The sequence below is a fragment of the Pipistrellus kuhlii genome, unplaced genomic scaffold (assembly GCF_014108245.1).
Source record: "Pipistrellus kuhlii isolate mPipKuh1 unplaced genomic scaffold, mPipKuh1.p scaffold_m20_p_1, whole genome shotgun sequence".
In the NCBI taxonomy this organism is placed as follows: Eukaryota; Metazoa; Chordata; class Mammalia; order Chiroptera; family Vespertilionidae; genus Pipistrellus; species Pipistrellus kuhlii.
Genome location: NW_023425404.1, coordinates 7,174,231 through 7,200,500, shown reverse-complemented (window position 1 = coordinate 7,200,500; position 26,270 = coordinate 7,174,231). Strand labels below are relative to the sequence as shown.

Genomic DNA, 26,270 nt, shown 5'->3' with positions numbered 1-26,270 from the left:
AAATAACAGGTATTATAAGTGCACTGAGTCTGTGAGGTACCATCAACTCTAGCAACTCAAATACAGATAGCAGGTCAGTGACAATCTAAAATTATAGCTAATAAAGATGAGTTAACAGTATAAAGCAGAAACAGGACAAACTTAATTAATACTATATCCAATATTTAGAAACATATTCTCTGTTTTACAGATATCATCCAAAACATAGAAGTAACAAGTGTAATGGCACATAAATTACTTTTGTAGATTCTGTGCCCTCAGTGGAGACTCTTCCCTCTCCCAGTCACCTTATCTGGTGAAAACTACCCGCCCCCACAATATGAGCATTTTCAAGCATACAGGAAATCTGAAAGAAATTTAGAGATGACCTGTATATCTACCACCTAGATATTACTATTAACATTTTATTATATTTGCTTTATCATGCAGTAATCCATCTATCTATCTCCACAACAATATATTAACACAACCTATTTTTTGACACATTAGTTCAGTTTTCCCTAAAAACTTCACCATGCATATCATTAACCCCACTTGAATATTTCTTTTTAAATGTAAATATTACCTCTACTGAAATGTGTCAAATCTTAAGTGACTGGTTAACTTTACTATCTTTCATCACGTCAGTGAAGGCAAAAGTCAAATGCGCTTGCCCATTGCATCATGAGCTTTTCCTGTGTGACCTTGAACAGAGTGCTAATGAACACTTCTTTGTGTGACTATTTGACTACTGTTTGCATTGACACTAGGTGGTATCATGGGAGTGGGGCATGTCTGTCTTGCTCACCAGAGTATCCCCAGCACTTCAGACAGTTCCTCATAAAGAGGTATTGCTTCTTGATAAATGCATGTGTCTTATTCAATGAAGAAAAGAGTTTCATTCCTTTGTGCAATCTGCAAACATTTACTAATGCCCACTCTATACATGCACTGTTCTAGATGTGAGCTGAGGACAAAGATGCATGGGCAAGATCCTAAAGAGCCTTTCAGGCCACATGGAAGATTTTGTATTTAGTTTCAGACAGGCTGGGGAGCTGCTGAGCAACAGAAACTGAGACCCACTTCAGAGTGCCATTTGGGTGAAGCTCCAGGAGAAATTTATTGAAGAATGTACTGAATTTCCAGAAGTCCAATGATGCTTTACCAAAACCTCTTGGTTTACCCCAAATCCTCTTACATCTCAAGGACATGCATAACATTAGATTATTTAAATTAATCAAATAATATTTTTATTTGTAATAGTCTTCTTTTTGAGGACAGGCAGCAAGATATAGTGGAAAAGATCAGTGGTTAGAAATCAGGAGTTACCACGTTATATCGTTCAGCTTTCCCATAACCAGAATGAACCTGGGGATATCATTTAACCCATTTTTCAAATCAGGAAAATGGAAAAGTGGGATCTAAATATTTCTAAGATTCCTTTTAGTCTAGCTTTAGTCCACTGTAGCTTTACCTTCTTTCCAAATCAGATTGGATCTGGTTTTTAAGCTTAAAATTTTGGAAAGAGGGCAAAAACAAAACAAAACTATTTTATAGAGAGGAAATAAAATAACGAGGAAACCATATATGGTGTTCTAGAGATTAATATTTACCCAAGAACATCAGCTGGGTGGGAAACCTTCACCCTTCAGTGGCAGAAAGCAAAACAAATGATTGCATAAGGAAACTAGGAAGGAAGACATTCTTGTTTTCTTGGGTATTTGCCCCTCAAATTACCAATTCCAAATAATATTTGTCATTTTGTATTTTGAGAACACACACTTCCAAAAGCAGACAGAGAATGTGCTTTTTCTCCCCCTCCCCAGGCTTTATAACTGTCTTAAAAATAATTAAGATTCTATAGTTTTTCCCTAAATAATGCTTGCTAATTAGCTTCAGTTCTATTACCATAAATGTTATTCCATACTTTTGCTGCTCTCCTCAAAGTTTTTGTGCCATTGTCACCTTGCACATGAAGATCCATATATCTAGAATGTTCTCTATACACTGCCTAGTTCAGCTCACTGATGTTCCCTGTGCAAGACCTGGCTTGGTAACCACCTCCTCTAACAGGACAGTTAAATGCATGGGCTCCTGAGCCAGTAGGTATGAGCTGAGTCACTTAATGGCTATTTGTCCCTAAAGAAATTCCTGGACACCTCTGCAGTGGGACTCAGTTTCCTCATCTGTAAGTAAAAATTATAATAATACCCATAGTGCAGAATTATTGCAAGGATCACATATACTAATACATGTAAATATTTAGAGCAGGGCAGGGCACCAATAAACAATGAACACTAGCTATAACTACAATGAGAACACTAGTAATTGTTTTGTAAACTTCTCACCCATGTCTGGGTTAGGAGCCCATCCTCAATGCTTGCTATGTACATGCATATCTCCCATCACATGTGTAAACAATTCCCAACTGTGTGTTTATTTGTCCCTTTCAGTAGACAGTGAATTCCTTAGAAGTAGGACTATATTTTTCCCCAATATTTCCAGTGCCGAGTACTTCATATTATACATAGATTTTAATTTTATGAATGGAACCTTCTTAACATAAAGGTCACTAAAGACACATATGTTAGAAATATGAGAAGAAAAATATAGTAAAACCTGGATATAATAAATTAATTTGGGTGATGGGGTATCTGGTATTTAGTAAAGTGGTTTTTCTGAATACATGTTTAAAAATTGACAAATTGGTTTGTTCACACTTATGTAGATACATTTGTGTAATAAAATTATGTATGAAAAGTTTAATTTCATAGAAATTTTTTATATGTAGTATAGTATAAATTTTTCATTTATACTGAAGGTCTAGTAAATGTGTGCATTTACCAGCCACCACGAGTAAAACAAATGCACAGGGTGGGGTGTGGCTTAGTGCACGTGGGAACATTGCTGACACAAGTTAAAATTGCTGCAGAAAGTCACGCCAGGCAACAACAGGACCAATTACTGGGAGCGACGCGTTGTGATCACGTGCTAATCATTTGAGAAACATTATTTACCAGCGGTGACCCTTGAATTTAAATACATAGACTATAATAGTAGTAATGTAATATTTATGTCAGAGAAATTATGACAGCATTTTTTTCCAACATATGGCCTATTCGCTAACATTTGTTAAAAATAACAGTAAGTTAATAATAAAACAAATAACCTGTTAACTTAATTATAAGAAAATCTTCATTAAAATCATTTTAAAATTAACAGGATATTAATTTTCAATATGACATATAGACCGGGAATTTTGTCTATTAAATCAAAAGTTTGTTAAATCGAGGTCTGCAAAATCAAGGGTTTACTGTATAACGCAGATTATTTTTTAAAGATAGAATTTAAAAACTGACTGCTTTTGAGAACAGAGAATGCTTCTAAATAGACTCAAAATTAAAGAAATAAGAAAAAAACTGTAAGAAAAATGAGGGGCAGTAAAGTTGCATCAAATGGTCTACTCTAGACAGTTAAAGAGACAAAGATGCAAACAAACACTTTTTGTGGACATAATTTAATAAAGTAGCAGAGTGTGATGTGAAGAGCAACCTGTTTCCTGTGGATGAGATGACAGGGGCTTAGCTGGCTAGGCCATGAAGGAGATAGGACAGAGGGCAGACACTGGAAATGCTAATCATTTGTCAGATACTGCAAATCCCTAGCCCCAAGGTGTCAAGATACATTCAAGTAAGCAATTCCATTTGCATCTTCCCTATTTAACATGGAAACAAGGGGCCCTGATATGGAACTCTGAAAAGGAATAATTGTTCTGGTGAGGTGGTGACCAGGCTAATTTACTTAAAAGCATCTTGGTGAGGTGACCATAATTAATCTTCCCTGTTCTCAAAATAAAGGGTCGTTTTCTTTTTCAGAGTTGCCCTGTGTTCTCCAGGAGAGTGACAGAACAAAGTGATCATTCTCCATTGCTACACACACAGCACTTGGATGCTGAAAGCACATGTGAACAGTTAATCCCCCCACATGGATGAGTTTCTGGTGACAGACAGATCAGATCTAAATAGAAGTCAGGTGAGGGATTTTATTTTTATCATTGTGGCTTTGAGACTTAATTCAAAAATAACTGAGATCAACTCCGCCTATACTTTTAAAGTTTGCTTTCATAATTAATCCTTTTTTGAACACTTAGAAACACTCTTTTGGATCTTGCACAAAGAATTTTCCTGGCTGACTGCTGCCAAAGTAGTGACTGTCCTGCATAGTTTAAAGCCATCAAAAATTCAACTCTACTATCTCTTAAGGAATCCCAAGAACCAATAATTTGAAGTTACAGCAATGCATTTTGGTAGACAGATCACTAAAGGTGAACTTTAAGAGGTGGAGATGTTCTGCTAAGGGATGTCTTGATGGCTGAACAGAAAGGCAAGAGGGGTCATGTGCAAATGGATGGATGGATAGATAGATAGATAGATAGATAGATAGATAGATAGATAGATAGATATTAGATAATTTAAATATATACTTATATATATTTAAATAAGAGCAAATGTATATATACTGGTGTGTGTGTGTGTGTGTGTGGTGAGAGAGAGAGAGAGAGAGAGAGAGAGAGAGAGAGAGAGAGAGAGAGAGTGAGTTTCTGACTGCTTAGCCATTGGCTGTGAAAGATGGAGCAGGAAAGCAATGGGCAAAATCCGGCTTTCAGTATTATTTGGTGAGCAAATTCATCTGACTTTTGCCACAACTGACTGTTTTCCTGAAACTTTGATTGCTAGAAAGTTTCCGTCTTCTTTCTTTCTAAATGAAAGCCATGCATTCATTCAGTTGGATAACAATGGTGCTTTGTGCCCTGGTGATTAGTATAAAAAGGAGTTGGTCTTGCCAAAACAATTTGAAATTTTGCTCTGAGGCTCCCCTGCTCCCAGCCTTCATTTTAACATACTCAACTAAAACAAACAGTCCTGTAGTCTTTACTAGACACACTTTAAAAAATAAGTAGCCAACAGCATATGACTTTGGACATTTAAAATATGTTATGAGAACTAGAAAATATGCACTACTCTGGAAATTAGTCAGGACTACATGGCACTTATTATACAGAAACTGGATAGGTATTCATTCTTTCCTTTATCCAACAAGCACTTAGTAAGCACCTGCTACGTACAAATCAAACTATAATATCATTATGTCACTATATTCTGCTCAAGCTGAACAGATTGAAATCAAACATATTCTTTTGGTTCCTGAATGGAAATAAATTATTAGGGCAACAGCAAGAGATGTGTATATTATATTCCAATTTTTCATTAACTGTTTTCTCACCCTATTTAATTGGAAAATTTTAAATATGGGGATTATGACTTGCATAATTTGTATCTATGTTGTTAACACATAATAAATAAATAAATATTTATTTGCTTCACAGTCATCTAGTAGTTCTATACATGAAATGCTATTTTAAAAATTTGCTACTGTGAAAGATTGGATAATTTGCATTTGATTTAAGAATAATCCCATATGCTACTAAGTAAATCTAAGTGTGTAAATTCTGCGATACACTGTAAATGAAATAATGACATTACAATAATTAAGATTAAATTATGTGAGGACTCCTGCTCCCCACATTTTCATAGGATATTCTAGGAAAAAACACCCATGAGAAGAATCAATGAGAAAGATTAAATTTGAAGTATTTTATATTGTTTTCCCTGCCATCTCCTTCCTCCCCTCTGCCACCAAACTTCAATTGGAGACCAAAGGGAAGAGCTTTGCTCTATATTATTTCTAAGAAGATACAGACATAGGTATATATCTCAAAATCATTTAGAGTCCTACTTAAAGCATATACACTCTCTCCCTCTCAAATTTAGAGGAAATCCAGTGCTTTAAAGAACTTCCTGGAAATGCAAACAAGATGACTATGATAGTGAAAACTGGGTCTATCAAATGTACCATAGTATCACTTGATGTTCATTGTAACTTGCACACTGAACCACAGGAGATTCATTTGTAACAAAAGCAAATTAACAACTTAAAACAGAAAGGTGGAACTACAGAAGGGCAGTTTGCTCCCAGATCCTGGACCACAACAATGTACTTTTGCTTAATTTTTAGTATATCGGGAAAATAAGTAGTCGCCATTTACTATAGTATTATTCCATTCCAAGTTTTTAAACAAATAATTTAGCTGATGATAAATAATTTGGAGAAAATAGAGTAAAAATAACTTTACTTGACATTTTAATGAGAATTGAAGCATATTACACATTCTCCTGGTTTGAAAGTATGACTGCTATGTACCACTGAAAAACCATCATTCTCAATCCTGGAAAACACCATTTTCCAAATTCTGATTCCAGATTTCAAACGTGTTTCTAATGAGTTCCAGTTTATTATCACTTTACTTCTGGTTCGTTCTTCTTGCACTTGCATCTTCAAAACACAGTATTTCTGAAACTGTGACAGCTCCTAATATTTTTAAATTGATAAGGCCATCTTCTTTACTGAATAATTTATTTTTCATTTTCAGATTTCTAAGCATGAGTGACCCAATGAAAATTTTCATTGCTATAACATTTTTTCTTTCCAATCACATTTTTATAAATTTGATTTTAATATTTGCCCACTTAGAAACCATATGAAGTTAATCTTGGTGCACAAACATAACAAAAGGTGAACGAGTGCATTCTTTTAGCAAAATGGGCTGATTCAGGCTCTTGTTGCAAAATACTGCATGATGAAGTCCTTCTTGTTGAATAGCTAACAGGATGAGAGTTTCCAATTTCCTTTTTGTCTTTAGAAATATATTGTTCATCATTGTTTCTTGAGTTTGCAAAAATTCATCTAGGATATTATCATTTGAAGACTCATAAGTTGACTTTTTACTTATATAATCACTTTCACCATCATCATTAGTATCTAGGGTACCACTGTCTGTCTCTTTATATTCATCTTTTGATTCATCTAATAACTGTGAAAGGTCTTTCTCTGTCAGTTTTCTTTGTCATTATGTGGGAAAATGAGAAATTCTAAATTTCAATATGAGTTCAATAAAAGTAATAATAATAATGGAAAAGATTTAAAGACTTCTTCTTGAAAAAGAATATTATATTTTGTTGGAAGGTACTTCTCCATTGCATTGCTAGATGTCTTGTGATAGTTTTTGTCCCAGAATATCTGTTCAAGAATGTCTGTACAGCAAAAAGACTTGGAAATTAGAAACAGTGTCTCCATCTAGGGCAAGAGTTCAACAGGGTTTTCTATAGCTGCCTTTGTAAAATCGGGGGTTGCATAGACCCAGAGCTCATCACATATAACACAAATTCACTGAGTGTGCACCACCACCTGGACCCACTTCCACAATGCGCCTACAGGACTTGGGGAGCAAAAGGAACCAATGCAAACATGTAGCTCATGGGGCCTGTTGTACTACAAATAATAAAGTCTTTGGTGTCTTCTCCAGCACTCATGCAAGTGTGCTCAGCTAACTTGGTAGCTTGCAAACAGATTCTTGGTTCCTGATATATACTGGACAGCACAATAAGTAAGCTGAAATATTATACCATAGTTCACTTATTGTAACATCCTTCTTTGTGGTTCTATTGTTCCTTTATTTTCATAGTATTTTAGTCTTTTCTAGAAAAATTCAAAACAGTTTATAGATAAAATAAAATAATTTCTAGAATTATAAAATAGATAAATGTTTCAACATCAAGATCCATTATGCATCTTAGGTTTATAATAGGGCTCAACAGACCAATGTGGATTTTGCAAGGCAGATGAGTTTTTTCCTATTTTAAAAAAGGAAAATTTCTCTTTGTTCTTTGAGAAATTAAAAAAAAATAAAAGAAATAAAAGTAAAAAAATAAATTCTTACCAAAAGAAATAAAAATCAAGGCTGGGTACAATTGATGCAGTGGTATACAGAAGGATAAACCACCCTGAAAAGGTCTTTCTTTGACTCTTATCTCCCTTTCAGAACTCTCATCATCTTTGTAGTGATGAATTTCTCCTTTCCCTGAGCCTTCCTAAACTATTTTTGTGAGTGTAATATGAAGTATGAGAGTTCACGAAGTGCTTGCCTTAAACAGGCTTGAAAAAGGAACTATGCCTCACACTTTGTCCTTTGCATTGAGTAGTTGGTTGTTGCATGTTGAATAGAGAAATGAATAAAAGGTGTATGTGTGAGGGAATTAACAAAAAGTAATAAGAGCAAAAATTAGAAAGGAGAGATGAGGGAGTTGGGTAGTTTACATAATCTCAGTCAACATGCCAAAAGCAAATTGACAAAATTGCATATTTATCCAATAAATAACTTATTTAAAAAACAACTTAATTGTTTTTTGTCACTGCTCATATAGTTTCCAAAGAAAGTTTTTACAAATTGGTAACTTTGTTAAAATAAGAGAATTAGTGAAGTGGCGAATTCATGACTGGGCAAATTTGCCTTCAAAGTGAGGTATACAAAATCTTAAGTTTTAATAAGATGCTAAAATTAAGCACCCTAGATTCTTGGAATTTAAGGAAAATGTTTGAGAGAGAACCTTACTACTGTTGTTTTGGTAGATTAGAAAAAAAAAATACTGAGGATAGAATACATAGTGGTATCAATCAAAAAGACAAGAAATTAATTCAGTGAAAATAAACAGCACCAAATTCAATAGACATGAAGACAGAGGAATACCAGGCTCTACAGGGTGGACATTCTTAAAGGGCAGACAGAAGATGGCCAGAGGCAGTGATTCTCAACCTTGCCTTCTTATTAGCAATATCTGAGAAGCTTTAAAAAATACCGGGATTTGCCCCAGGTCAACTGAATCTGAGGGTAGGAGTGTGTTGAATGAAAATTATTAGGATTATTAAATAAGGACTGTAAATCTAAATTTCTCAGAGCTGAACTTTGAAAAAACGGAATTGAATTTTGGAGGTGAAATCTGTATAACACAGAGTGCCAAGATACATAACCAGCATCGCAAAACTAGGATGAAAATTCAAATGTCCGGAGTAATGAGCCAAAACTTTCCAGTCTATATCCTGCTCTTGAGACTGGTGAAGGTGATGCATACATAAAGAGAGACTATTTTTTAAAATTAGGAAAGGACTTTTTGAACCACTATCTCGCTTGGTCTTCTCAGCAACCTGTGAGATAAACAAGACAAGCATTGGACATACTTTAGGGATCACAGAAATTGGGCTCAGAGAGATTCAGTGACTTGCCCATGTCAAAGTGCTAGGACTCACAATCAGGTCTAACTCCCGGCCCACCACGCCCAGATTATTCTCTAAGAAATCTGGAGTTCACCTGGCTTTTTCCTTACCCTCTCACTCAACCCCAACATGTCTTGGAACAAATGCATTCTTCTTCAAGGAAAAACTAGTGTCTAATGAGGAGCTCTGAGGTATTACCAAGCAAAACAAGTTCTGAGAAATAAAGAATAAAGATGAAAACAGGAAGTTCTCTGAAAAGACGTAAAGGGAGTAATTTATAGAATCCAAATGTTTTAAGACAGTGAATTATCTTTAATATACTTCTATGGTTAACATCTGAGGACAGTAACACAAGCATGTCAAGAACATCCCACTTGCCTTTGCTATGGATACAGGGAGAGAGTGAGATGCTAATAGAGAAACACATTGAAGAAGCTCTAGAAAATCATTTATGGAACACCAGTTCCATAAATAATAAATGCAAAATAATTAAGAACAGAGCCTAAAGAGAATAATGGGAAGGGAAGGGCTATTTTGATGGTCTAGCCTTTTACTCTTTGATGTTTAAATACAATGTAATTGGGGCAATGATAGGTTGAAATCATTTACTAATGTTAAATAATTAACATAAGACAACTTTGGCTATTTATATTAACAGTGCTAATAATGAAAATTTATATCCTCCCTAGCCTTTCATCTGAGATCAAAGTTTATTATTAAAAGCCCTTAAATTTTATAAACACTGTGTGAATGGAATTAGAGCTGGTATACAGATGCATGATAAAAAACATAGACTGAAGCTTTTAATATCACTGAGCAAGCTCAAGACAGAACTGGTAAGGCAACCTAGGGACATGCCAACTCTCCAACATTCAAAATGAAGAAAACCAGATCAAAGTGGCTTTATGAAACTCCATTTACCACTGAGTTGAGGGCATGTTCTGACAATTTCTGAATAGGGTCCAAGAATATCAGTGTCCTATTTACGAGTCTACTTCTTGTCCTGCTAGAGGTAAATATGGAATCTGGTTGCTACTTATCTTCCTCTTCGCTTTCTGTAATTCATTAGACACTTGTAAGGCGTTCCTGGCTTATGTCTTCATTACTCTCATCAGTCACAAGTGGAATATGTGGAATGAAAAGAACACTGTGCCACTAATAAAAAGAACACTATGTCTATTTGCAAATCACACTTGACAATTAAAAAAGTACTCCATTTTTCTCACCTATCGGGTGAGGGGTTTTCACATGAATCTCTAAGAATCCTTCAAATTGTAACATTATCTAAAACTTGAGATCCATGGCAGCATGGATCTAATCTGCCATATGCCCTAGGACATATTGAGACAGGTAGGGACTCAACAAGTATCTGTAATATTCTAATATTATATGGTTAAAATAGTTGATAGCAACTATTTGCAGAGTGGAAATGTTGTGAAGTTTGGATGTTTAAGTACTCCTAGACTAGAAAATAGCTTATTAGGGAGAGGACCTTTTAAATATTATCTAGTCAAGCTCAAGCATTAAAAAAAAGAAAAAAGAAAAAAAAAAGAAAAAGGAAATTAAAGGGTAGAGAGTTTAAGCAACTTGCCTAGGGTCCTGGGCCTGAATTTGGCAGAGATATGACCGAACCTAGCTTTTCTGACTCTCAATCTATTTAAACTAGGCATATAATTTCAACTGAAACTTATATGTCATTAAAATTAGATGCGTAAAATGAAAATTCCCCAAATCAGCTTCTCATTTGAAGACTACTTCAAAAATATGTGCAACATACACTTTTCCCACCAATTGTATGTATATTGAGGGTGTAATACTGATACTTTGTTTTATTGTTAAGGTCGGATTTAAAAAAAAACTTCATATATAATTACTTTGGGATTTCACCCAGATATTCTCTCTTGAATAGAACAGAAAGCAGTTCCTATATAGACTATTTTTCAAAAGATACCCATTGTGTTTTACAAAATACACTCATATTATCTTCAAAATATAAAGCATGAGCTTTGTACCCGGAGAATGTGTTATGTCACTGATAGTGCTTAGAACAGAACTATTAAAATGCATTATCAAGCAAGGCAGTTAGACGGGCAGTGTGACTACTTATTAGCATCAAACATGAAACTGCCAGTCTGACCTCCAAACACTGAGCAATTCAATAATACTAAATTCATCAGCTGGGGAAGCCACATTCATTATGTAACTTCTCCATGATATCTTCCCTGACTCACAGGTTTTATGAAAAATGGACAAGGCTGTAAGAAACCAGTTCTGCAGGCTGAATTCTTACATTTTTTCATTGGTCATCACCCTTTGCCACAAGGTTGCAACTCTGAATAAAGAGCCTACTTGTTTTAAGTAGCATTTTCTTCATAGGACCATAAGCACCATCATGCTGTAGAAATTTAACCTTTTGAAGATGACCCCATTATTGGAAAACATACATATTTTAATACTGACTAACCCAGAATACAAGCTCTGTGTTTTGGGGCCAGGTGGTGAAAGGAGAATGTCTAGATTGAGGCAAGCAAGATCCTTCATGAGAGATTCATGAGGATATTCTGCTTGCCCTCGATGTGAATATACAGAAGGTAGGCTAACATTGGAGCAGTGGGAAACTTGGCAGAACGGGCAGGACAGGGTTTGTGCAAAACCCTTTTCCGGTTTCAGTTTGAATGGGTTCCCAGGAAGTGTCAAGTTCGAACAAATCCAAAATTTTACAATGTAGCTCAGCCAAGACCGCTGAGATTCACCTGATTCTGGGTCAAAACTGTACAGAGCACACTGCGTTTTCTTTGGTGGGAAGCCAATCTGAATGAACTTTTCAGGCAACCTCAATGAGAGGCAAGTAGCCTTGGCAAAACCCAAAATGAACCTAACTTGATCTTTGGTTTTGAAACAGTAGATTCTAGCTTTATAAAGAGATAAAGGCAAGTTTTACTTAGCTTCAATATTCTTACAAATACGTAGAAGAGGCAAATAAATTATTGCAAATAATTTATGGTTACTTGGCCAGATTTACATACTCAAGTCAGTTATTTCCTGAGCTTAATGGGGACACCATAGTAAGTACATTAACTCTATTGGGCCCATGCACTCCTAAGTGCCCCAGAGCAGTATTTAGTGCCCTAACAAACAATAACAATCCTTCTTCAGTAACTCTCCCTGTAGAGTAAACTGCACATGTAGCCGGATAAACACAATTAGTAGGCAGATCCAGGACAGGCAAAATAAAAACTCCAGCCCAGCCTACATGGTTCAGTGGCTGAGCACCAACCTATGAACCAGGAGTTCAAGGTTCAATTCTGGGTCAGGGCACATGCTCTGTTGCAGGCTAGATGCCCAGTGGGGGTCTTATAGGAGTAGGCCAATCAATGATTCTATCTCATCATGGAGGTTTCTCTTTCTCCCTCCCTCTCCCTTCCTCTCTGAAATCAATAAAAATATATTTAAAAATAAATAAATAAAAACCCCAACCACCATTGTCTATTCTATTGGCAAACATGTGAAATAAGAGTATATATAGTATTACTTAGTAATTTCCATAGAGACATATTGGCATACTCCTGTCCTTGGGGCACCGAGATCTTAAATATAACTGACATGCACAGTTCAAATCTGTCACCACTAATATTAGCTGAAGGAATCCTATAGAGATATATGAAAGACTCTAACAGGCTTTTAAAAATAAAAATCATATTTCTAAAAGTTTTCCAATGTTTTGTAATTTTTCTTAGCACAGGCACATTTATGTATGCTTTTCTCCCTATAGTTACAGGTTAGCATTTATCCTGTAAACAGTATTATCTCTGTAAGTATACACTGAAAATAAGGAAGATTAGATTGTTTAAAATAACTTTATTTTGAGAAGCTGATGAAGCACTAAAATATTGCAAATATATAATTACACATTTGCTCTTAAGTCAGTGGTTTTCAAATATTCCAGTAGATATTCCCTAAATAATTTTTTAAACTTTGTATCTACCTTGTCTCCCCTCCCCCCCATTTTTAAGTTGTCTAAATGTTTTCATCATAAGTTTAGGTAGTTTCAAAGAATAAAATTTCTGTAATACTACTAATATCTTCAAATAAAAATCATATTACTCCTATAATCTTACTCAGTGAATTTAAAATAGCTTAATAATTTGTTACCACCATTTATCCACTTAGAAAATAACTAATATCCTCTTTAAAAGATGGACATTCTATATTGTTCCTTTTCCCTTTGAATTTACTTCCAGTCTTTTTTTCTTACAGACTGTTAACTCTAATATGAAATACGTTTATGCTTGCAAGACTTTTTAATGGCTATCTTATCATACCACACACATCCTTCCCTGTATAAGAAAAAAATATATACACAGAGAAAAACTGATTTTTTAAGCATTCTCTGACAATAATGCTCTAAGGGTTATACGATTAATTTATTATTAAAATTAACATTAAGTATTAAATTTTGAGAAAAAATATATTAAATTTAAAAAACAAACATAAATCTTCCAAAAATATGTCTTAATGGGATGGGTATAGTTTCCCATTTGTTCTCTTGCACTGAATTAGCTCATGTATTCAGATGTCAATGCTAATTTTTGTTTAAAGATGACAGGGTTCTCTTTGAGACAGTATGGAGGGACCTGGAGAGTATTATGATAAATGAAATAATGAGTCAGAGAAAGACAAGTATCACATGATCTCACTCATATGTGGAATCTAATGAACAAAATGAACTGGTGAACAAAATAGATCCAGAGGCAAAGAAGCATGGAACAAATTGTCGAATCTCAAAGGGAAGGTGGGGGTGGGAAGAGATCAACCAAAGAACATGTATGCATATATGCATAACTCCTGGGCACAGATAATAAATAGATTGGTGAAGGCCTGGGGCGGGAGTGTTTAAGGAGGGTAAAGGGGAACATATGTAATATTTTCAATAATAAATATTAAAAATATAAAGAAGACAGGGTTCAATATCATATATATTTTTTATTTCCACAGATTTAATCCCTGAAAAATATTATTCACATAAATAAATACGAAATTGAAAATAGTTTTGCTGTAACAATGACACCCAATTTCTTGAATGCCTTCCTAGTTTTATGCAAAGATTACATAGTGATCTGTCATCAAAAATTAATTTTAATGCCCTATTAACTCAATTAAGTCCTCCCTTAAATTTTGTTGAAAGCAAAGAATTAGAACCCACTTGATCTGCCAAAGAATTGTAATGTAGTTATTAAAATCATCCATTTTTTGTTTCTGGAAAGAATATAAAAAAGACTTTATTTACCAAGACCTGTCAAATAACTAAAACTGTTCTTTCACCTAGATGTATTTCATAAGAATATGTATGCATAGCCCATGGTTGGCTGGCTTGAGATGGCAAAATCTTAAATTGCCTCCTGCTTGGCACCCAGAAGTGTTTTGGCTATTCTAGAGTATTCTATATAATAAAAGCCTATGTGGTATCACATGACATCATCACAAGATGGATACCTCAAGATGGCCGGCAGGGGAGGGCAGTTGGGATCAAACAGGCCAGCAGGGGAGGGCATTTGGGGGCAACCAGACCTGCAGGGGAGGGCAGTTGGGGTCAATTGAGCCAGCAGCAGAGTGGCTAGGGGCAATCAGGTTGGCAGGCAAAAGCAGTTAGGAGTAACCAGGCAGGCAAGCAGTTAGGAGCCAGCAGTCCTGGATTGTGAGAAGGATATCCAACTGCCACCAGTCAGACATACCCCAGTTTGGAGAAGGTGCAGGCCGGGCAGAGGGATATCCCCTGCCTGTTCATGAATTTCATGTGCCAGGCCTCTAGTTTTCTCTATAAAGGACTTGCATATTTGTCTTGCTGTTGTGAGACCTTTTCCCTCTGAGCTTTGCATTTTTTGTCACTTTGTATTCCTATACTTTTAATTACATTTTCTCAGTGCTAATGCAGGAGTGAGAAGTAAAATGGGCTTTCTCATACTGGTTTTTCTCAAAAATACAGTTAAATATTTATTATTTCATTCTACAATGTTTATTGGTTGTCCACTACACATCAGGAATTTTTGTCAGGCCCTGGGGATGCATTTGCAAGTAAAATGTCATTTCTAACCCAGGCAACTGACCTGCTAGTGAAAGAGGAAAGGGACAAGTTGAAGAAGAGAAGGGAAAATGCACATATGGTTGTGACCTAGGCACAGAGATAATTGGTGACAAGACAAATCAAGTTGCTCATTATGATAAAAAGACCATCTTATCCTTTATAAGGTATTATAATTACTGAACTTATAAAATCAATCTTTTATGCATATTCCTAATTGGATGATGGAAATCCAGATTTTTACATTCAATGGATTATATACTCTTAAGATCAGACCACACCAATGTAGACCACCAGCACTGTTCTATGGTTTAAGTGCTGAATAGCAAGAGAATAATAAATGGCCCAGAGATAGTTTTCAGCAACTGATTTTATGAACTATAAAATACTTTCCCAGTTGAGCAGTCTACCCAGTGCATTAAATCTGCTCCTTCCAACGCCATGTGAAAGTCAAAGGGCCTCATAATATTTGAACATTAACATTAACACTGAGCATTTTCATTTTTATGGTTTTACTTAATTATTTCAAATTAAATCCATCTTGAGAAAACTGCCATTAAAAAAACCTACTCCATTTAATTAATTTTATTTTTCTCATGATGACTTTTTATTTTTACCCTGATTCCAAAGGAATCCTTAAAATAAGGCATTTATCATTTTACTCCATAGTATTTTTAGCAAAGAGATTATATAAGTAAGAAAGACTAACAAATTCTTTTTTATTATTGTCACTTTGTATTCCTATACTTTTAATTACATTTTCTAGTTTACATTAATTACATTTGTTAGTTTTAAGACTAACAAATTCTAATAAAAGTTATGGTCCAAGTGTTATTATTGATGTAATTTTCAGTTTTGTGTGGTATACTGGTATAATTAAAATGTTTAAATAAGAAACAACAGCAATCCCATGATGACAGCGATAACCTGACATATGTTTGGTCCTAAATATTTTCCCATGTACCTTCTGTCTTAATTCTCACAATCTGATATAACAAGTTTACTTACAACCATATTTACACATGAAGGAATCAAGAAACAAGTGACTTGGTGAATGTTGTATGAGTGGCATTTTGTATGCTGACCTCAAGTCCTCAAACTCAAAATTTCTGTTTTTGTTCATACTTTTAAAAAGAGCATTTAGTTCATAGGCCAAATCCTGTTGGCAAGACATCCCCTAAGGTTAAGTAAAATATATGTGGAGGAACACTAAACATTTTATTCACCTACAATGTCATCATACTGAAACTGAGAAGGTCAGTGTACTTTCCAAATGGCCCAGTTAAATCTAAGGAATAGCTTATTTACCCACTGGGTCTGGACACTGTCAATCAAAATCTCTTGTTTACACAGGATTAAAGTGTGCTCCATTAGCATCTTTCCATTCCTCATACTCACAAAATAACTATTTTATTCTTCATTAGCCTTATTGTTTAAGGTTTTATTTTTTCTTCGTTAAAAAACACAAAAAGATAAAATTAAAATCACAACTAGTCCCACTCCACTCTTAATATTTTGTGTTTCCATAAAGTCTTCTTCTTAAAACGAAAATATGTATATTTGACACTTGCATCATGCTCCCCATTATACCTTCAGATACCACTATTTCCCCCCACATAATGCTTTGGCAATATTTACTCTTTAAAATATGACTTTCTATGGCTGAATAATATTTCATCATAAAATGGTACCATTCACTTATTTTACTATACTTCTAATTCACATGGTTTTTATTATTAAAATGTTAAAAAAATAATATAACCATATTTTATAACACTTTTAAAAAAGAAGAAATGAAATCAAAGCCCTAATTCTTGTCTAACAAGTTATTTTTCTGAGTTTTGCTCACTCTTATTTTACTTTTTCATCTGCCTATCATTATATGTTATCATTAAAGTGCATATGATTTTGTATCTTGAACTTGTTTCCATTTAACATTTTATTATAAGTTTTTTCCATAACCACTATGGCACAGTGAGTAGAAATTCCACATTAAATCTAACCATTATATTGTCAAAAAATAAGTTCGTCCCCTTTTTATCCTAAAATCACTTAAAATAAATCATTTTGCAATAAATATTGCAAGCATGTGGTCTTTACATTCAGGCACTTAAAAATATTTCTTAGTTCCTGCAGGCAAAATTATTGAGAAAAAGACTGACCATCTTTTATCACTATTTGGATATTAGTGAAAATGATGTAAAAAATATTAAAGCTGATTATCTTATCTGAACTCAAAGCATATATGGCATCCTCATGTCAATTTTTTATCCACCAGTCTTTTTAGTGATTGAAAAATATAGAAGCATACAGGGCACTGATTATATAGAATAATTACATTTTCCTTAGCAAATCTTAGCATAATTGTTTTTACTAATTAAAAAAAAATTAAAAGTCTGCATCCACATACCTTTCACGTATAGGTTAGCTTATTTTCCCCTTTGAGTCTTAGATGTAGTGTTAAAAAATGTTTTCTAGAGCTGCTTCCTTTGGGGAGTGCTCTGACATCCACATCAGGACCCTGTGGGAATTCTGATAGAAGGAAGAAGAAAATGCCCCAACTTACCATTTCTAACACATTTACACGGTCCTGCAAATAAAGCATAATATATCATTATAAAAGCAAAGCTATTAAGATCATTTCAAGTTTACTTAATTTTCAAATTTTCTTTTTATTCTCTATTACTAATAATTTGTTTTTAAAATGTAAAAACTGAAAACTCAGGGTAACCTCTGCAATAGAATCAGTCACAAAAGGATCACTGTGCTTTTCCTCATCTCTGCAGGAGTTAGGACTCCAGGGTTTAATTTAGCAGTAAATACCATATATTCACATATAATTGCTAAGTGGAATAGACTTTACCTCTTTTGCATTGGTACAATTATTTATCTACTTAAGGATATATAATATTAGATACATTTGAATATATGAACCATGACTAAACAATAGTAGTGATATAAAAAAGAAATTTAGTAATATATCAGCTCTCAATTAGGTGTATAGCACAAAGTTTGATCTCGCAGGAAGGTAAAGTTCAGACATAAGAATGCTTCATCAAATGAAATTAATAAGCAAATTATTCATTAAAACAAAGCAGGAAAAATAAATAAGGAATATATGTCACATATAACCAGTCCTGAACCTAGATGAGTCTTTATCACTTATGGTATCTTAGAAGGTTTCACAGAAATAGCAGTTTTAAAAAGGGTTATTGACAATAATACTTAACAAGTTAAAATATCAGGGAAATGACTGCATTTTCAATCCAATCGTTGTATTCTCAACCTTATCAGAGCTGACGGCTATAGACAGGGAGTTTTTACTAACTACAGAAGCTGAATTTGACAAGGAGGAGAGTCTGAAGATTTAAGAAAGTGGAAAGCCATCCTTTCTAGGAAGGTCAAGGCGGTTTTCTTTTCCTTTCTTTCATTTTAAGCAGTTGGATGAGACATGTGAAATCTGGATTTGTTTGTTTGTTTGTGTGATCAAATTAATCTTTTTGTCCTAAGAGGGTAAGGAACAGGGACAGGTATGGTGCAGAGAGTCACTCGGCTCAAGTCCCCTGTGACTACCGGGACCACCATGGGCCCACGACACGAAGGAGCAAAAAGAACCCAGCCCTCACCTCCTTTCTTCCAGCCTCCCCTAACACAGCCTTGCTCTCAGGCAAGTGGTTCTCAGCCTTTTTAATGCCGCGACCCTTTACAGTTTCTCAAGTTGTGGTGACCTCCAAACATAAAATTATATTCGTTGCTACTTCATAACTGTAATTTTGCTAAAGCTAATGAATCGTAATGTAAATATCTGAGTTTTCTGATGGTCTTAGGCGACCCTGCTAGCGGTTCTCAACCTGTGGTCACCTAAGACCATTGGAAAACACAGGTATTTACATTACGATTTATTAAGAGTAGCAAAATTACAGTTATGAAGTAGCAACAAAAATAATTTTATGGTTGGGGGTCCACCACAACATGAGGAACTGTATTAAAGGGTCACAGCATTAGAAAGGTTGAGAACCAGTGCTCTAAGGGCTTCTTTTGCAACCCAACCTCCACGCTCAAACTGGGAGACAAAACCATTTCTACCCTTTAAACATTTGGCTACATGGGCAGGAGTTAAATGAATCAATTATGCAAAATCAGCCCAAAGCAGATGATTTTAAACAATATAACCTGTTCAATCACATTTTGCTGGCACACTTGAGAGGACTTCACCCTTAAACCCAAAGAGTCATGACGTTAACTGCTATTTTGTTGGTGACTTATGCACTGTCACATTTGAGTGCTTCATAATAACTGCATACAATGCCTCAAGTGGGCTTTGATCTGTTGCTGCCAGGCATCTATTCACAGTGTATCTGGACAAAACCATTGAGCAATGCTTTATCATTCTTGTGAAAAGAACAGAACCTCATTAGATGCCTTATAGAGACAGAAACAGACTTTGTACAACAGCATATCTATGTGAAACATCTCAGAAGGCTCCAAATATTCACAGCCATTTTTGGGCCTTAAGTTTTCCCCAGGCCATATGTTTATGGGCACACATTACTTAGGATTATCATGTTTTAAAAGCATACATACAGCTAGTTTGAAATCAGTAATTTCATGATGCCAAAGCAGTAAAATTAAGTTAAATATGCCTATCTTAATTCAAATCTCAGTGCGTGATAAAGATTAACTGATAAAATATATGTAATAATCTTCATGTCACTTAAATATTTGTTATAGGATTTTATTTTATTTTTTTACATATATTTTATTGATTTTTCACAGAGTGGGATAGAGAGCCAGAAACATCTGTGAGAGAGAAACATCTATCAGCTGTCTCCTGTACACTGACCAGTTACAATGGATAGTGCTACCTATTCTCATAATATTACATATACTTGAATTTCTAAGGAAAAATAATACTGCTAGACATATCGTTTTGTCTAGTTGACAGATCAAGTAAATAGAGTTCTATTCTCTAGAGGTATATAGCATATGTACTATAAAATATGCATTTTATTAAAAATAGCCAGGAATATAAAGGACAGCACAGGGAATATAGTCAATTACATTATAATATGTATACATGGTATCAGATGGGGACTAGATTTATGGCGGTTCACCTTGTAAAGTATATAAATGTCTAGATACTATGCTGTACACTTACTATAATATTGTATATAAATTGCAGCATAAAAAATTTAAGTTTTAATAAATATGTACTTTAACTTTTCATGATAAAGTTAGTAACTTGCCTTGAGCTGCATATATTCCTTTGCTACTTTACTAATGAACCAAGACAAATTCATTAGTATCTTGGAGATGGGCAAAAATTTGGACGCTAAGTTAGGAAATGAGCACTAAACAGTTTATTTGATTCTGCTGAGCCAATCAATTAGACACATTGATTTCTAAATTCCGGTTAAGTGAAGAACTAGAAGCTTCAAAGGCCTAAATAATCAGAGCTCCTTCTGCCTTTGGTAAGTAGAGTTGAACAGGTTTAGTGACTTCAATTTATCACAAGAATGCAGCATTTACAAAAATGCTTTACATATATTCATTAGCATATTTAAAAAGCACAATACTGGCATAAAAATATAATAAGAGTGTCTATCCCTTCTAAGACTAAGAAACTTTGAGTATAAAATAGTTCTGGAAACTTCTCTGGGACTGCAGGTCAATGACAGACACATGATTTATAAAAGAAAAACCCACAAAGGGGACTTCCTGCCATCACTGTGTAAAAGCACAAAGCCTTTCTTCTGGAAGAAACACCACCTGGCTTTACCCAGAACAATCACTGCTCGGCATTCTTCCTGTCAATGCTAACTGTCTCATCATCCACACTCACACTTCACTGCTATTTCCTCCATGTCTGCTATAAAATGAAATGCAAATATGTCCCTTTCTCCTCCATGCATTTCCACGTGGCAGTCCATTACGTTTGACAAACTGGCAATCATTTCAAATGTATTTCTTTCCAAGCTTCATGATATTAAATGAAAGCGAAGGTTTTTATTAACCACCACCACACAAAAATAAATAAATTTTTTTTTAAAAAATCAGTGTTTGATGATTTAAAATAAATAAAAACCAAATAAAGAGATGAAGATCACAAATTACCTCAAGACTGCAAAACAAAAAAGCTATAGAATATAACAAAAGATGGCTCTGAATATACCAAATGAATCGGCACTCTACACATAAAATTATATTTTATTTGGTAAAAGTCAAAGTTACTCTAGGCTTGTGAAAAGCTTTAGAATGGGTGGCTTAAACAGGTTGCAGTGGTTTCCCCCTCACCCAGGGTTTGATTTAGACATCCTATATAATAAGAGAGGAATATGCTAATTATCCATTACACCCTGAGGAGTAATGACCAACTGCATGAAGACCAGATCATGGATCTGCAGGAAAGTGGGGCAGCAAACTACAAGCAAGGCCCATAGAGAGCTACAAAAGGGGGCAGCAACATATGAAGGGGGAGGTCGGGTAGCTACAGAAGGGCAGGGCAGTGGGTGGAGAGCTACAGGAGGGTGGGCAGCAACCTACTGGTGCACGGATTCGTGCGCAGGGCTACTAGTCTCTCTCTCTCTCTCTCTCTCTCTCTCTCTCTCTCTATATATATATATATATATATATATATAGATAGAGAGAGAGAGAGAGAGAGAGAGAGAGAGAGAGAGAGAGAGAGAGGTCTAAGTGCCCAGAATGACCAGAATGAGTGGTTGCTATGATGCACACTGAACACCAAGAGGCAGATGCTCAACACAGGAGTTTTCCCTGATGATCAGTACACTCCCACGACCAACCTACCCCCGCTGGCTAACCTCCCACAGTCCCTCCACCTGGCCAGTAGGCCCTGATCACCCAATCAGAGCCTGGCACTGGGCTGAGATGGGAACCAGGGTGGGTGGCAGCAGATGCAGCTCCATTTCCCAGGTGGGCCAAGGGTCGGCTCTCTCCTTGGGGCTGGAGGCCAACCTCCTGTGCCCCAACCCCACCTCCCCATCCCAGGAGCGGTGTTGTGGCAAGAGAAGAAGGAGGGGGCAGGCAGGGAACCTCTTGGTAGCAGAGCACTGACGATGGCAGCGTCAGCATCCAACATCCATTCCTTCTGCACCTGGCCCGAGGACCGTCACCTCCTCTCTGTCTTGGTCCTGACTGACCTGGCCCTAATCAGCCCTGATTGCAGGTCAAGCCAAAGGACCCCAGTGGTACATGGATTTCATGCACTGGGCCTCTAGTCATTAAATATGTGGTTAATTCTTGCAAACTCATTTAATTAGCTGCTTATGAGACCTTTAAATAAACCACTTCAAGGTCCAAAATGACAAAACAAATACAAAAATAAATACACAGGGAGGCATCAAGAGTTTGTCGAAATAATTGTCAATATGAACACTTCAACATTTTGATTTATAAAAAAAATAAAGCCAGTTTAAAAAGATGCATCATTTCCTTCCATGGAAGGAGTACCCAATAATGTACTTTATTATATTATTTTCACCCAGGAAGCAGAAAATCAGAAACAGAAACTATCACCAGATTTAAGAACAGAGTCAAAGTGTGTGTGCCATGTCTCTGATCTGTTCTCTCATCCACTGCTATTACCATGACAGAGACCAGAGGCACCCAGCTATTGTCTAGCTTCCCTCTGCCCTATTCCCAGCTCCACTTGTTTGTTGTGAGGCTATTACTGACCATTTTACCTCTGTTTGACACCAATCGAGAAAGGCTGAGTTTGCACTTACACTGAAGTGGGATGTGTGTATGGTTTCCTGGTTGGAGGAGAAAGATGAAAAGAAAGACAAGCAAATGTGGCTCTGTGGGTTTGTTTCAACAGATTTCCTGCTGGGAAATGCAACCAGAAGTTAGGTATGGGTTTTGCTCAAAGTCCCTGTAAACACTTCCAGTCAACTGTATGAAACTATCGTAATAAAGATCTCAGATTTACCCTTTATATTTCAGACCACAAAGCAATGCAATGAGGTTTGCATTTTTCCCTGGAAAATGAAGAATCACTTTAAGATTCCTTTTTAAAGCACAGGCGTGAATCTATGGGATGCATAGGCATGAATCTATGGGATAAGACTACAAACCAAATGAAGGGCAACAGACAGGATTACCTTACTCTTGAAACTGCTCAATTCCACTATGAAACTGCAGGTACCAGGTAACAGGAGTTCAGTGAGCGACATTTGGACAGGGGAACAGCTAAACATTATTTGCAGGTAATATAAAGGCTATGATGGTGGTTAGGGGCAATGCAAATGACAACCAATGTAATTTCAAAGATTAACTGTCCCCCAGGAGAGATGTAGGGACTGGAGTAGAGTAGTAAGGGGAGAATGCCAATAGCCCAGAAGCCAACACATCATATTATTTTTTCAAGGCTTTACATTTTAAGAAATAAAGTGCATGTCTCCAGTTGTGAGGTGAGTCATATATTAGCTGAACATGCTCTGAACTCTTATGCAAATCACAGCGCAGCAGCGATTATGGCATAATTTATGAGTCAGGCACAACTTGGGGAAACAATAGGGTGTGCCATTTTTTTCTGGGTGTGTATTTGACTGCCACCAAATATAGCTCGCCTAATGAGACTCCCTGAGGCTGACATCTCCTTTGTTTCCCTCAAGGGCAAATGCCTCCTGGGGTTCTAAGTGAAGAATGTTCACAAGGAAACCCACATAACCATAGAACCCTTTGTTCCGAGCTCCTTCCTTCTGAATATTTGGATCACAGCACCTGATGGTTGACTTTCATGCATGTCACACAGCTGAGTCATTAAATGGTGTAGGCAGTCAGTCCACCTGGAGAATTAAATGGCTTACCTTTAAGCAATTCCAATAATTCACATCTTAATTTACATGCAGAGTCATTTACTCAATTCTTTTCAGGAATTAAAGCACAAAGAAGATTATATTAGAGATTCTCTCTCCCTCCCATTCCCACATTCCTTCTGTGGGATGCTGTGTACAGGTCCTTCTTACCATTCTATTCCAGAGAGGCTATTGATAAGTATAATCACAACACAAGCAAATGGTTTTAAATAATATATTTGGCTGACATGAGTTAGGTTTTTCTTGCTTCCTAATCCAGTTTGACCATGATTAAAACCTATTATCAATTTCCACTTCCTAATATACAAGCCCAGGTAGAAAGGAAAGGTGGTTAAAGAACTTAAAACTAACCTTAAATTATCTATACTCCAAAAATCAATGGTGCATTATTCTTAATATCTAATAAAATTAAGAAAAATAACAACAAACTTAGTTCTTAGTGGCACTTCCGGAAAGCATTCCTGAAGGCTGACTTATCCTGTATATCCTAAAATACAGTAAATGTACTTGGACTACTTAGTTTTAAATAACTAAATATTTCTACCTATAAAATACTTAACTGCTTTTTCTTCCAATTGAGCTTCTTTGTAATTTCTCATTGCAGTCTGACTAGCATCTTCCCAAGGTGGAATTTTAAACTGTAGCTTTGGCTGTTTGAGAGAGACGTGAGCAAAGAAAAGGAGTTGGAAAGCTCTACTGTCTTAAAATAATTGAAAGTACTATACATAGTAACAGCTATAAAAATAATGCTAATAGGGCCATAACAATTTCAAATAAGTTTTTAGTATCTGCATTTGGATAAAATATCACGTTTTATTTTTGAAATGTTTCCCAAAATAATTCCTTACCCACCTTAAAGTCACACATTTTAGGAAAATCATTACTTGAAATTTAAAACATTTTACTCCTTATGATTATAAATAAAGAGTAATGACCGAGTTCAATTGTCTTGTTTTCAAAATCATTTCTTAAAGGAATTGATCCTTAATTCCAAAGTATATCATGAAAGAGTAAGTGAGATGAGAACTTGTTAGACACACCCAGGCAGTCTTAGTGGGTAATGAGAACTATTTTCAACACTTACAACTCTACTTGTGGATAAGAAAGCACTGACGCCTGGGATTTTAGGAGTTTAAAAAGGTCTGATTACTCAAAATTATCCTTTCTTCCATTTGCAAAATTATTTAAAATTCTGCCAATGGAATTTTATTCCTTCTTTTTTGTTTTGTTTGTTGTTTTTAATCCTCACTGGAGGATATTTTTTCCATTGAGAAAGAGTAGAAGGGAGGAAGGGAGGAAGAGAGAAAGAGAGAGAGAAATATCAACTTTAAACCAATGTGAGAGAGATACATCAATTGGTTGCCTTCTGCAGCCTAGGTACCTGCCCTTGACCAGAAATGAAGTCTAAGATTCTTCAGTTCAAAGGCTGATACTCTACCCCTGAGCAACACTGGCCAGGCTGGAAATTTATTCTTTGAGGAAGAACTCAAAAATTTATTCTTTGCTCCCCCCCCCCCCCCATTCCCATTAACCTTTTAAAAAGCAAACATCCTTGAGACAGATAATCATTAAACTAGCTCATTTCAAGGCCAAGTCACAGTGAGTCTAATCTAGCCCACTGACTGTTTTCATAGGTCCAGAAGAGAAGCGTTTTTACATTTTTATTTGGCTGGGGGGGGGGGGGGGGAGACATCAAAGAATGGTATTTCATGCCGTGAAAATTACATACAATTCAAATTTCATTTTCCATAAATAAAGTTTATTGGAACGTAGCCTTATTCATCTCCCTCTAAATGGTCTTTGGTTGCTTTCACTCTATAATTGCAGAGTTGAGTGGTTGTGAGATGGCACATAACCTGTAAAATGGAAAATATTTTGTCCTTTACAGTAAGTATGATGACCCTCTGTTCTAAGGTGTTGGTATCCCCTAGGAAATATGACCTGCCTCACAGAGGTCATCCTGTGGCAATCCTACACAACTCCAAAAGGAGAGGATAAGGCAAGGTACACTGATCAGCGGTAAGAAAAGAGAAAGGAAGAAACATAGCCCAGAATATAAACCATTCCTTGGGCCATATAAGTTTCTTCCTTTTCTCCATCATATTTTTTCTTTCATTCAAATGTCTTTCCTTCCTTTCTTCCTTTCGTGCACCCTTTCTCCCTCCCTCTCTTCTACTCATTTATCCATTTATTCATTTAATTAATCC

At 35.7% G+C, this 26,270-nt stretch overlaps 1 protein-coding gene across 15 annotated transcripts in view; it reads right to left on the bottom strand.

Annotated features, from left to right (window-relative positions):
- The window catches only part of CEP128 (centrosomal protein 128), a 319,695-nt gene that overhangs the window by 25,971 nt on the left and 267,454 nt on the right, over positions 1-26,270 (bottom strand). For 12 of the 15 annotated variants that reach the window (XM_036429922.2, XM_045575777.1, XM_045575837.1 and 9 more), the window contains 2 exons: positions 24,624-24,713; positions 17,793-17,816 (listed from right to left, as the gene is read on the bottom strand). The exons of 1 other annotated variant lie outside the window; for it this stretch is intronic. In XM_036429922.2, coding sequence (XP_036285815.1) covers positions 17,793-17,816; positions 24,624-24,713 — 114 coding nt within the window. The remainder of the gene's footprint in view (positions 1-17,792; positions 17,817-24,623; positions 24,714-26,270) is intronic. 2 more of the 15 variants (XM_036429920.2, XM_045575865.1) reach the window with 1 other exon arrangement.